The sequence below is a fragment of the Mesoplodon mirus genome, assembly GCF_964341445.2.
Source record: "Mesoplodon mirus genome assembly, chromosome: 3".
Taxonomy (NCBI): domain Eukaryota; kingdom Metazoa; phylum Chordata; class Mammalia; order Artiodactyla; family Ziphiidae; genus Mesoplodon; species Mesoplodon mirus.
Genome location: NC_138978.1, coordinates 169,981,200 through 169,993,774, shown reverse-complemented (window position 1 = coordinate 169,993,774; position 12,575 = coordinate 169,981,200). Strand labels below are relative to the sequence as shown.

The 12,575-nt window shown below is 38.6% G+C and overlaps 1 protein-coding gene across 10 annotated transcripts in view; it reads left to right on the top strand.

Annotated features, from left to right (window-relative positions):
- Positions 1–12,575, top strand: part of DNM3 (dynamin 3) — a 591,572-nt gene that overhangs the window by 213,575 nt on the left and 365,422 nt on the right. For all 10 annotated transcript variants that reach the window (XR_014293317.1, XR_014293318.1, XR_014293319.1 and 7 more), the window contains exons 8-10: positions 4,877–5,012; positions 7,532–7,599; positions 10,874–11,012. Coding sequence is in view for 7 of the 10 variants with exons in the window: in XM_082612946.1 (XP_082469072.1) it covers positions 4,877–5,012; positions 7,532–7,599; positions 10,874–11,012 (343 nt within the window). In the remaining 3 variants the exon portion in view is untranslated. The remainder of the gene's footprint in view (positions 1–4,876; positions 5,013–7,531; positions 7,600–10,873; positions 11,013–12,575) is intronic.

Below are 12,575 nucleotides of genomic sequence, written 5' to 3'. Positions count from 1 at the left end.
CATGTAACTGTATAGTTTTCCGAGCACAACTTACTGAAGAGATTGTCTTTTCTCCATTGTATATCCTTGCCTCCTTTGTCATAGATTAGTTGACCATAGTTGCGTGGGTTTATCTCTGGGCTTTCTATCCTGTTCCATTGATCTATGTTTCTGTTTCTGTGCCAGTACCATATTGTCTTGATTACTGTATCTTTGTAGTATAGTCTTAAGTCAGGGAGCCTGATTTCTCCAGGTCCGTTTGTTCCCCTCAAGACTGCTTTGGCTATTTGCGGTCTTTTGTGTCTCCATACAAATTTTGAGATGATTTGTTCTAGTTCTGTAAAAAATGCCATTGGTAATTTGATAGGGATTGCATTGAATCTGTAGATTGCTTTGGGTAGTATAGCCATTTTCACAATATTGATTCTTCCAATCCAAGAACATGGTATATCTCTCCATCTGTTGGTATCATCTTTAATTTCTTTCATCATTGTCTTATAATTTTCTGCATATAGGTCTTTTGTCTTCCTAGGTAGGTTCATTCCTAGGTATTTTATTCTTTTTGTTGCAGTAGTAAATGGGAGTGTTTCCATAATTTCTCTTTCAGATTTTTCATCATTAGTGTATAGGAATGCAAGAGATTTCTGTGCATTAATTTTGTATCCTGAAACTTTACCAAATTCATTGATTAGCTCTAGTAATTTTATGGTGGCATTTTAAGGATTCTGTATGTATAGTATCACGTCATCTGCAAACAGTGAGAGTTTTACTTCTTCTTTTCCAATTTGTATTCCTTTTATTTCTTTTTCTTCTCTGATTGCCATGGCTAGGACTTCCAATATTATGTTGAATAATAGTGGTAAGAGTGGACATCCTTGTCTCATTCCGGATCTTAGAGGAAATGCTTTCATTTTTCACCATTGAGAATGATGTTAGCTGTGGGTTTGTCATACATGGCCTTTATTATGTTGAGGTAGTTTCCCTCTATGCCCACTTTCTGGAGAGTTTTTATCATAAATGGGTGTTGAATTTTGTCAAAAGCTTTTTCTACATCTATTGAGGTGATCATATGGTTTTTATTCTTCAATTTGTCAATATGGTGTATCACATTGATTGATTTGTGTATATTGAAGAATCCTTGCATCCATGGGATAAATCCCACTTGATCATGGTGTATGATCCTTTTAATGTATTCTGTTTGCTAGTATTCTGTTGAGGATTTTTGCATCTATATTCATCAGTGATATTGGTCTCTAATTTTCTTTTGTTGTAGTACCTTTGTCTGGTTTTGGTATCAGGGTGATGGTGGCCTCATAGAATGAGTTTGGGAGTATTCCTTCCTCCACAATTTTTTGGAACAGTTTGAGAAGGATGGGTGTTAGCTCTTCTCTGAATGTTTGATAGAATTCACCTGTGAAGCCATCTTCCTGGACTTTTGTTTGTTGGAAGCTTTTTAATCACAGTTTCAATTTCATGACTTGTGATTGGTCTGTTCATATTTTCTATTTCTTCCTGGTTCAGTCTTGGAAGGTTATACCTTTCTAAGAATTTGTCCGTTTCTTCCAGGTTGTCCATTTTATTGGCATAGAGTTGCTTGTAGTAGTCTCTTAGGATGCTTTGTATTTCTGTGTTTCTGTTGTAACTTCTCCTTTTTCGTTTCTAATTTTATTGATTTCAGTCCTCTCCCTCTTTTTCTTGATGAGCCTTGCTAATGGTTTCTCAATTTTGTTTATCTTCTCAAAGAACCAGCTTTTAGTTTTATTGATCTTTGCTATTGTTTTCTTTGTTTTTCTTTCATTTATTTCTGCTCTCATCTTTATGATTTCTTTCCTTCTGCTAACTTTGTATTTTGTTTGTTCTTTTTCTAGTTCCTTTAGGTGTAAGTTCAGATTGTTTATTTGAGATTTTTCTTGTTTCTTGAGGTAGGCTTGTATAGCTATAAACTTCCCTCTTAGAACTGCTTTTGCTGCATTGCATAGGTTTTGGATCATCGTGTTTTCATTGTCATTTGTTTCTAGCTATTTTTTGATTTCCTCTTTGATTTCTTCAGTGATCTCTTGATTATTTAGTAACGTATTGTTAAGCCTCCATGTGCTTGTGTTTCTTACATTTTTTTCCTTGTAATTCATTTCTAATCTCATAGCGTCGTGGTCAGAAAAGATGCTTGATATGATTTCAGTTTTCTTAAATTTACTGAGGATTGATTTGTGACCCAAGATGTGATCTATCCTGGAGAATGTTCCATGCGCACTTGAGAAGAAAGTGTAATCTGCTGTTTTTGGATGGAATGTTCTATAAATATCAATTGAATCTATCTGGTCTACAGTGTCATTTAAAGCTAGTGTTTCCGTATTAATTTTCTGTCTGGATGATCTGTCCATTGTTGTAAATGAGGTGTTAAAATTCCCCACTATTATTGTGTTACTATCGATTTTCTCTTTTGTAGCTGTTAGCAGTTGCCTTATGTATTGAGGTGCTCCTATGTTGGGGGCATATATGTTTATAACTGTTATATCTTCTTCTTGGATTGATCCCTTGATCATTACGTAGTGTCCTTCCTTGTCTCTTGTAACATTCTTTATTTTAAAGTCTATGTTATCTGATATGAGTATAGCTACTCCAGCTTTCTTTTGATTTCCATTTGCATGGAATATCTTTTTCCATCCCCTCACTTTCAGTCTGTATGTGTCCCTAGGTCTGAAGTCGGTCTCTTGTAGACAGCATAAATATGGATCTTGTTTTTTATCCATTCAGCAAGCCTGTGTCTTTTGGGTGGAGCATTTAATCCATTCACGTTTAAGGTAATTATCCATATGTATGTTCCTATGACCATTTTCTTAAATGTTTTGGGTTTGTTTTTGTAGATCCTTTTCTTCTCTTGTATTTCCCACTTAGGGAAGTTCCTTTAGCATTTGTTGTAAAGGTGGTTTGGTGGTGCTGAATTCTCTTAGCCTTTGCTTGTCTGTAAAGTGTTTGATTTCTGCATTGAATTTGAATGAGATCCTTGCAGGGTAGAGTAATCTTGGTTGTAGGTTCTTCCCTTTCATCACTTTAAGTACATCATGCCACTCCCTTCTGGCTTGTAGAGTTTCTGGTGAGAAACCAGCTGTTAACCTTATGGGAGTTCCTTTGTATGTTATTTGTTGTTTTTCCCTTGCTGCTTTCAATAATTTTTCTTTGTCTTTAATTTTTGTCAATTTGATTACTATGTTTCTCCTTTGGTTTATCCTGTATGGGACTCGCTGCACTTCCTGGACTTGGGTGGCTGTTTCCTTTCCCATGTTTAGGGAAGTTTTCAACTATAATCTCTTCAAATATTTTCTCGGGTCCTTTCTCTCTGTCTTCTCCTTCTGGGACCCATATAATGCGGATGTTGTTGCGTTTAATGTTGTCCCAGAGGTCTCTTAGGCTGTCTTCATTTCTTTTCATTTTTTTTTTCTTTATTGTGTTCTGCAGCAGTGAGTTCCACCATTCTGTCTTCCAGGTCACTTATCCGTTCTTCTGCCTCAGTTAGTCTGCTATTGATTCCTTCTAGTGTAGTTTTCATTTCAGTTACTGTATTGTTCATCTCTGTTTGTTTGTTCTTTAATTCTTCTAGGTCTTTGTTAAACATTTCTTGCATCTTCTTGATCTTTGCCTCCATTCTTTCTCAGAGGTCCTGGATCATCTTCACTATCATTATTCTGAATTCTTTTTCTGGAAGGTTGCCTGTCTCCACTTCAGTTAGTTGTTTTTCTGTGGTTTTATATTGTTCCTTCCTCTGGTACATAGCCTCTGCATTTTCATCTTGTCTGTCTTTCTGTGAATGTGGTTTTTGGTCCACAGGCTGCAGGATTGTGGTTCTTGTTGCTTCTGCTCTCTGCCCTCTGGTGGATGAGGCTATCTAAGAGGCTTGATGGGAGGGACTGGTGGTGGGTAGAGCTGACTGTTGCTCTGGTGGGCAGAGCTCAGTAAATCTTTAATCCACTTGACTGTTGATAGGTGGGGCTGGGTTTCCTCCCTGTTGGTTGTTTGGCCTGAGGCAACCCAACACTGGAGCCTACCCGGGCTCTTTGGTTGGGCTAATGACAGACTCTGGGAGGGCTCACGCCAAGGAGTACTTCCCAAAACTTCTGCTGCCAGTGTCCTTGTCCCCACGGTGAGCCACAGCCACCCCCCACCTATGCAGGAGACCCTCCAACACTAGCAGGTAGGTCTGGTTCAGTCTCCTCTGGGGTCACTGCTCCTTCCCCTGGGTCCCGATGCGCACACTACTTTGTGTGTGCCTTCCAAGGGTGGAGTCTCTGTTTCCCCCAGTCCTGTTGAAGTCCTGCAATCAATTCCCACTAGGCTTCAAAGTCTGATTCTCTAGGAATTCCTCCTCCTGTTGCCGGCCCTCCAGGTTGGGAAGCCTGACGTGGGACTCAGAACCTTCACTGCAGTGGGTGGACTTCTGTGGTATAAGTGTTCTCCAGTTTGTGAGTCACCCACCCAGCCATTATGGGATTTGATTTTATTGTGTTTGCGCCCCTCCTACCATCTCACTGTGGCTCCTCCTTGTCTTTGGATGTGGGGTATGTTTTCTGCTGAGTTCCAGTGTCTTCCTGTCAATGATTGTCCAGCAGCTAGTTGTGATTCTGGTGTTCTCGCAAGAGGGAGTGAGAGCACATCCTTCTACTCTGCCATCTTGGTTCCTTACTTATAAAATATATATTTTAAATTAAATGTCTGAAATAAATCTTAATAACGTGCATTTCATATATTTGCATTTTGAGTAATGAATAGAGTGCAGTGTTAATTGTGCCAGTAGGTGCCGCTAAAAACACCAGGAAAAGAATTGCTAACCATAGCAAATTAAAATGAAAAATGTGAAACCTTGTAACTTTAACTTGAATTTATTTCTCTTTCACAATTATAGGATGGTTCAGCAATTCGCTGTGGACTTTGAGAAGAGAATTGAAGGGTCAGGGGATCAAGTAGATACCCTGGAGCTCTCAGGGGGTGCTAAAATCAATCGTATTTTCCATGAACGTTTTCCTTTTGAGATAGTAAAGGTTTGTACCAAATGTTATTTTTCCTTTTGTTTCATTTCATTTCTATATTCTTTTCTACATAACTTTTCATAAAATGTTATGTGAGTGGTAAGTGGGTTTCTTTAAACAAAAGCCTCCATACTCAGGTAATGAGATTTAGGAGAAAAGTTATTTTCTTACTGAGGGTTCTGATTTTATTTAATGGGATCTAATGACATTTCGATAATTGAACGACTAGTTGGCTTATTTGTTGTCTAATTAATTTAAAAATATTTCTTGAGTACCTACTGTGTACCAGTGATCTACGTGCCAGGGATCAAGACAGAGATACTGTCTGGTGGGAAAAAACAGAAAATTAACAAATAAAAAAGGAAAAAATATCAAGTATTATTATGTAACATAATATGAGAGAGAGGGGAGTTGCATAAACCACTTTTTTTTGGTCAAGCATAAGATCTAACATTTATTTAAAATTTTTTATGGAATATCAATTTATTGGATTATATAAGATGAAAAAAATTAAAGACTAAGAATCAGAAACTCTTCACATAAGAAGGGTAATTGAAAAAGTAGAATATAAGTGTAAGCACATTGGAATTAACATTTTGTGAAAAATACAAATGATAAAACTTGGTAGATAACTCAGGCACTACCTGGAAACAATTATCTGTAGTTCCCCATTGGCTAAGCCAGTTTTGATGGAATATTCAGGCAAGGTCTCTCTGACTACGGGGCCTTTAAAGCATGACCTGAATGGCATGAAGAGGTCACCTGTAAGTATATGAAGGAAGAAGGTTGTTCAAGGCAGGAAGCCAAGGACAAAGCCCTAGAACAAGCACCTGTACAGCAGGCGAGGAACAGCTGAGGCTGGGGTAGAGCTGATGAATGGGTTGGGGGGAAGAAAATGAATTCAGAGGAAGGAAGCGCCCAGTTTACACAGGGCTTTCTATGTTGCTGTGAAGTGTTTACATTTAACAATGGAAAGTTAGGGGAGAGTTTTAAGGATTTGGTTGGTGACTGGATTTGGTTGGTGATTTTAAAAGAACACTGTGTGGGTTGGATTGTAAAGGGGCAAGAGTGGACTGAGGGAGACAAGGTGAGTTAAACAGTAGGGCCAGAGCAGGGGTGGATCCACTTTCTGTGGGGCCTGAAGCCTGTACAATTTTGGGGAGCCCCTTGAAGGAGAAGAATACAAAATTATAAACACAGACATGCATCTTGGAAGGAGCTTATGCAAGGGAGAAGTCCTGAAACTTAAACTTCTTTAGCTTTATAGTAAAAATTCCTCAGAAGAGAGGCTTGAGAGAAGTGGATGGATTTGTGATTTTGGAGGTAGAGTCAGTGGGGGTTGGAATGATATGGGAGATGCAAAAAAGAGAGGATTCAAGATGACTCCCAAGATTTTGGCTGGCACAATTGAGCAAATGTTAGTGCCCATCAGATGAGGGGAACTGAGAAAAAGTTCAGTATGGAAGTATGAATCAAGAGTTTTGTTTTGGATATGTTCAGTTTGAAATGCCCAATAGGCAGCTAGGTAGTTTTAGGGACTATGTTACTTGCCTTACATACAAAGGCGAGTGCTTATTTCTTGATGTGGGAGGCAGATGGGTAAATAGACAGTTTCATTAAAATGTGCTAGGTTAAGTTACAAACTTCCGCGCAGGGTGCTATGGAAACAAGGCCCACGGACATGAATTCCAGTCCCACTGTGTAAAGGAGCCTGGCTTCTGAGCTGACTTAAGAAGGATGAGCAGCTAGTTAAGCAGGAAGAGGTGGGATTAGTCGAGGGAGAGGTTGTTCCAGACAGAAAGGGAGGAATGGTAAAGGCTGAGCTGTGGAACTAAAGCAGTTCATTGCTCTATGGCATAAAGTGTGAGGGGGAAAATGGACAGATAATGAGGCTGCAGAGGCCAAATCTCAAAAGTTAGGGGCTGAATCAAATGTTCTCTTGATGTCCCTTCCAGGTCTAAGCTCTATGACACTTTGATCCTACTTCCAAATAAATGTAAGGTACCTAGAACTTATGGGAAATTTTTATACAGTAGTCTATCCTGTGTTGGATTGGCAAAATATTATTAATTTCCTCTTTTAAAGAGGCTTTGAACTCAGGTGGTTAAAATGGCCAGGGAGAAAAGACAGCCATTGTTAATCTCAGCACAGCTGGACTGCTGTTGTACATCAGGTGACACTCTTACTTATGCATTCATATGTGAATACATTTACTATATTCAGCAAAAGAATGAAGAATTATATATTCAAATGAATTGCCAGATTTATGTCCATAAGTCATCCTTTATGCACAGCACTCCTTATCTATAATAGAGTTAAAATCCGCTGCACTAAAACTCCCAGAAATGCCTAACGTTCTGTGTTGCCTTGAACTTTATATAAACAGATGTTTTGACCATCTGGGTTTAGGTTAGGAAAGACATGGGTCTTTATTAATAACGGAGTCAAGTTATTCTCATTTTTTAATATTCAACGATATTATTATTCAAAGGAATTAAGTGTCATAACTGTGGCTCATTTTGCATCTGCAGATGGAGTTCAATGAGAAAGAACTGCGAAGAGAAATAAGCTATGCAATCAAAAACATACATGGTATCAGGCAAGTGCTTCACGTTTTCCTTGTCTTCAGTTCAAGCTACTAAAAAAAGTTAATGTTTATGAATGGCTAGTGAAGTAGCCTTTTCATCAACTGAGCAGAGTAGAATATAGAGGTGGGAGTAAGAAACAGGAAATCCTCGTTTGGATTCAATGGTAATTTCTAGTATTGGCGTACTGTCTGTTTACAATTAAAAAAACAAAAACCCTTTCTGCCCTCACAGCACTGTGCTCTGAACAATCAGGGATTTACTGATGAACAAGACCTTGTTCTTCAGGGCTCTGTATTTCAGGGACAGAGGCCAGACTTGCTCATAAGTGATCATTACTTATACAGAGACCAAATAGATTAATTTTGGCTGGATTTATGGAGCAAGATTGGGAAAGATTAATGAAGGTGGTTACTTTAGAGTCACACCTTGCCTGTTTTGAGAACAAGAATGATTTCAACAAGCAAAGGTGTCTGTGTGGATACATGTGCTTGTGTGTGTGTGTGTGTGTCCGTTTGTGTGTGTATGGGGTAGGTGGCAATGCAATGAGGTGTGAGAGGAGGGAGATTGTTGAGGCTGGAGGAGAAAAGAGGGGGCTTAAAGTGGAGGGAAGTAATGTGAGCAAAGGCATGGAGGTGGTAAAGGGCAGCACGTATTCATGGAGCAGGAAGCCATACATTTGGACTGGAGTTAGGAATGTAGAGGAAGAGCGGAGGGACATGAGGCTGGGAGGAGAACTTGTACCTGAATTCACCCTTGTATGAAGTGGGATCATTTTCATTTACTTTCATTACAGAAATAAATGATAAAAAACAAATGAATTGATAAAAACAATTGATAAAAAAATTAATGGATTTAAAACACACATTTCTTGAGTTCATGTATAGAGGGCTAAATACAATGTAATGGAGCATATGTTAAATTGAGGTGTCCTGAATTCAAGGTAAGAAGACAGGTTGCCTACTTCATGATCATCTTACATGAAGGAGGGGTCCTCAGTCCATTGGCCAGTTGTATCTCAGCTTTTGCCACAGGGCCAACTTTAGACTATTTTGGGAACAGAAGCTGAGAGAGCAAAACTTGACCCTGAGAGTGCATGTGATGGGTGATTTTCCAAAGGAGTTATGACATTTGAATTATCTATCCTTACAAAATTTAGAAAATCTCCTCTACAAGTCTCAAATAGTATGGGCAAATATGCATTCACAAAGTGAAAAGGAGACATGTATAACCATATCCAATGTTTTTTTCTTAACCTTCAACAGGATATCTAGTTCCCTATTAATTCTACTCCCTGTCCCTCAAATCCAGAATACATTTGGTACAGAAACTATGTCTTGCTCTTTAGCTGGGCAGAGCTAGTATGTGAACATACCGATTTGATAAATGCAAATTACGTTTTGGGGGGGTGGGTCATAAAGTATTTTACTTAATCAAATACAGTAGTTTTACTTGGCTTTTAAAACTCCTTACCAGTTACATTTTGGTTGAATGTAACTGCAAAAGCTCACTAATTCAGGATTGTAGATTTCTGATTTACATGCATACCAACAGAAGAGATTATTCTGGAGTTCATTTGCCTATAAGATGATAAGAAGTGCACAGTGTCCTGAGTATAAGACATATTAATGGTGTGATTATTTATGCCCTTAAATACACTTAATTTGAAGAGTTTTGTTCCCAACTGATTCTGTTAGTTATTTGAATAATAGAAACCATCTTTGCCCACTGGGGACCCACCTGATGGTCCTTCTTCATTCTGCTCACACTGAGTGCCAATGATGAGCAAGGGATCCCTCCTTGTGGGGAAAACAAAGATAAAGACAATAACGACTCTCCCTACCAGTGTAGTAACAGGACTAATATATGTGCTCAGACTACTGTAGTGCAAAGTAGGACGCTGGGATTCATAGAAGGAAGACATGGTCAGCGGCAGGACTGGAGGAGGCAAGCTGTAGGAAGTGGTTATTTTTGGTCCGGTCGTTGAAGCACAGGTGGGATTTGGACAGGCTGAAATTGTGGGAAAGGTGAAACGAACATCATAGATGAAGGAAAAGACATAAAATATTAGTATGAATATGTTTGTGGAAAAGCAAGTGGTCTGGTTTGGCTGAAACATAGCGTGCGTGAAAGGAAGGAGGAAAATAAGCTCAAAGGAAGATTAGGGACAGACAGGGGAAAATTTTTAATGTCAGACTAAACAATGTGGATTTTATTCTGTATCCAAAGTGGAGAAATTACAATTACAATATAGTATGATTACTACAGTACAATTAGAAATGGAGGTGGGCACAGGGTGCTAAGTAAATAAGAAGGGACATAGAATAAGGCTGCTAAAATGGATGTGTTAAAGAAATCTCCCAAAAGAGGTACCATAAAATTGAGTGTTTCAGGAAGAGAAGGTAACCAAATAAGGAGGAGGGAGGAGGGTCTAGGATGCGGAAGATCAACCACCAACATCTGGAGCCTGCACGTCTTTGGGCATGGCATATGTCAGGGTTCAGGATCCCTCTTATTGTAACTTTTCTCCATTGACCTTTTGTTTAAATATGAGTAATCATTTTTTACTTTTTTATGAAACACGCACACATGCACACACATACCTGCTTTCCTGAGCTTCTGTACAGCATGAGAAAAGCATTGTTATGACATCAGTTTGAATTAATTCCATCCAAATGAAAAGATAATTGCTACTTCGGTTATCATTTGTCATTTTTGTAAATTCACAATTTAGGCATTCTGGGCTCCAAGCTAGTTCCACTTAACTGCTTTCCTTTTCCTTCAGCGCCCCAGGACCTCAAACTGGGAACCACTGAGCTCACTATAATACAGCTCTCCTGGAAAGAATATGTTGTGTAGTCCAGGAATGCTACTATTTCAGTGTTCAGAAAGTGAAGATCATTTTCTACTCCATGAGGGAGAAGAGAGGATTGCTTTTGGAATACTTTAGAAATAGAAATGTAAATTTAGGACACCATTTCTGTTGTAGCATTCCTTTGTATTGCTGTGAACCAGTGAGTTGAGACAAATGACAGTTAAATATTGAGGGTCACATTATGAGCCTTGAAAACGTTTTGGGAACTGTTTTGAGGTAATGTTAATCATCTATAGAATGTATTAAGGATATTATTACAAATGATACTGTGGATAGAATAAATCACTATGTAACTTTTAAACTAGGCTTTTTGCATGCTTTAAGTAGCATGTCAATTAAAACATTTTAAAAAAGAGTATTGAATATCATTCAATTTAAAATATCTAATGTGCTGCTTTCTTTCTTACGTTCAGGACAGGGTTGTTTACTCCAGACATGGCATTCGAAGCAATAGTCAAAAAACAAATTGTAAAGCTGAAAGGGCCTTCCTTGAAGAGTGTAGATCTGGTAATACAAGAATTAATCAACACTGTCAAGAAGTGTACCAAAAAAGTAAGTTTGAATTATGTAACTTTGCAAGCAGTAACTACTTGGTTTACCCATCTTTCCTACCCTACTACATGCCTCTCTTTCCCTGACCCTCCACTTTGTCATAGAAGGTTGTGTGTTTGCTCAAGGGGAAGGATTGTGAAAAGTACTGAGTGGGAATTGCTTTCATGATAGATGGGCATATTGACTTCTATCACCCCATTCCAAATAGGGTTGTTGTCTTTATCAGGTAAACATCACTTTAGAACAAATTAGTGAATGCCCTAAACCAATTTTTCCTGTGATGCATGGATGGGAGTAATTGTTAGGGGAAGGGAATCAGTGATATTGTTTGTAACAAAAAGGTAATTCTTCTAAATTTTAAATGCATTCCACTTGAACCTGGATGTTCTGGGAAGGGGCATTGTGGTATAGTAGTTAAGAGCCCAGCCTCTGAGGTCTAGTTATCTAGATTCAGATCCTGGCTCTGCTATTTACTTGCTATCTGACCTTGAGCATCATACTTAATCTTTATATTTTTGTTAATTTCTGTGTAAAATGGAGATGATGATGATGGTGGTGGTGGTGGTGGTGGTGGTGGTGGTGGTGGTGGTGGTGATGATATCACCTCTGTGAGGATTAAACAAGATGATGCCTGAAACCCATGAGGCACTTAATACATTGATTAAACATAGTAAGTGCTCAGTAAATGGTGGTTAATCTATAAATGGCCATTTTTAGTAGCACCCAATATTCCCTACCTTGTAATATTTATTGATGGAGAGTAGTGGGCAAGAGACTTCCCAATCTTGGGGCTCTTCACTGAGGAACATGGAGGAATAGTGCTGGATTCCATCCATTCCATAGGGACATGAAAGGGGTACCCTGTATTGGAAAATATAAGAAGGGAATTACTGATGGTGTTAGGATAGGGTAGGCCTAGCCCTATGGCAGTTACTATTGTTACTTTGATTATTTCTTGAAAGTATAGATACTTCTGATTTTGTTAGTTTTGTTACCCTTCCCTTTCTGTATGGTTACTATGAGTAACATTCCTGAAAAACCAGTGAGAAGAAAGAGAGAATGAGTATGAGTGTTGTTTCCCAGTTACCTTACAGAAAAAATCAGATGAGGGAAAGGTATAAGTAGTGAAAGAGGAAAGGAAGCTAAATTTAGGAATTCAGGATTGTTAATGCTAAAAGAAAAGGAGTTAAGTGGAACTAGCTTGGGGCCCAGAAGTGGCTCTGGAGTTTCAGATCCCTTCTCTAGACTTCTTACTATTCTTCTACCTTGTTCCTTAAAGTTCTATTTTCTCTTCTCTAAAATAGGAAAAGCCATAGGCATTAAGGGACTGAGGAAAGGGAAAAGTTGCACATGGGGAAGAAAAAAATGTCTTTATGCCAGCTCTTCATTTGGAAACTTGAAGCCATTTAATAATACTTCACATACCCTCCTGTCTTTGCCTATACCTCCAAATACAGTTAGTCTTGTCACCTGTATATTGGCCTCCTCTTAACTGACTTGCTGAACTAACTGAAACTGCATTCTCTATTTAATCACATGGATTGCTGCCCTCAGCATATAGAT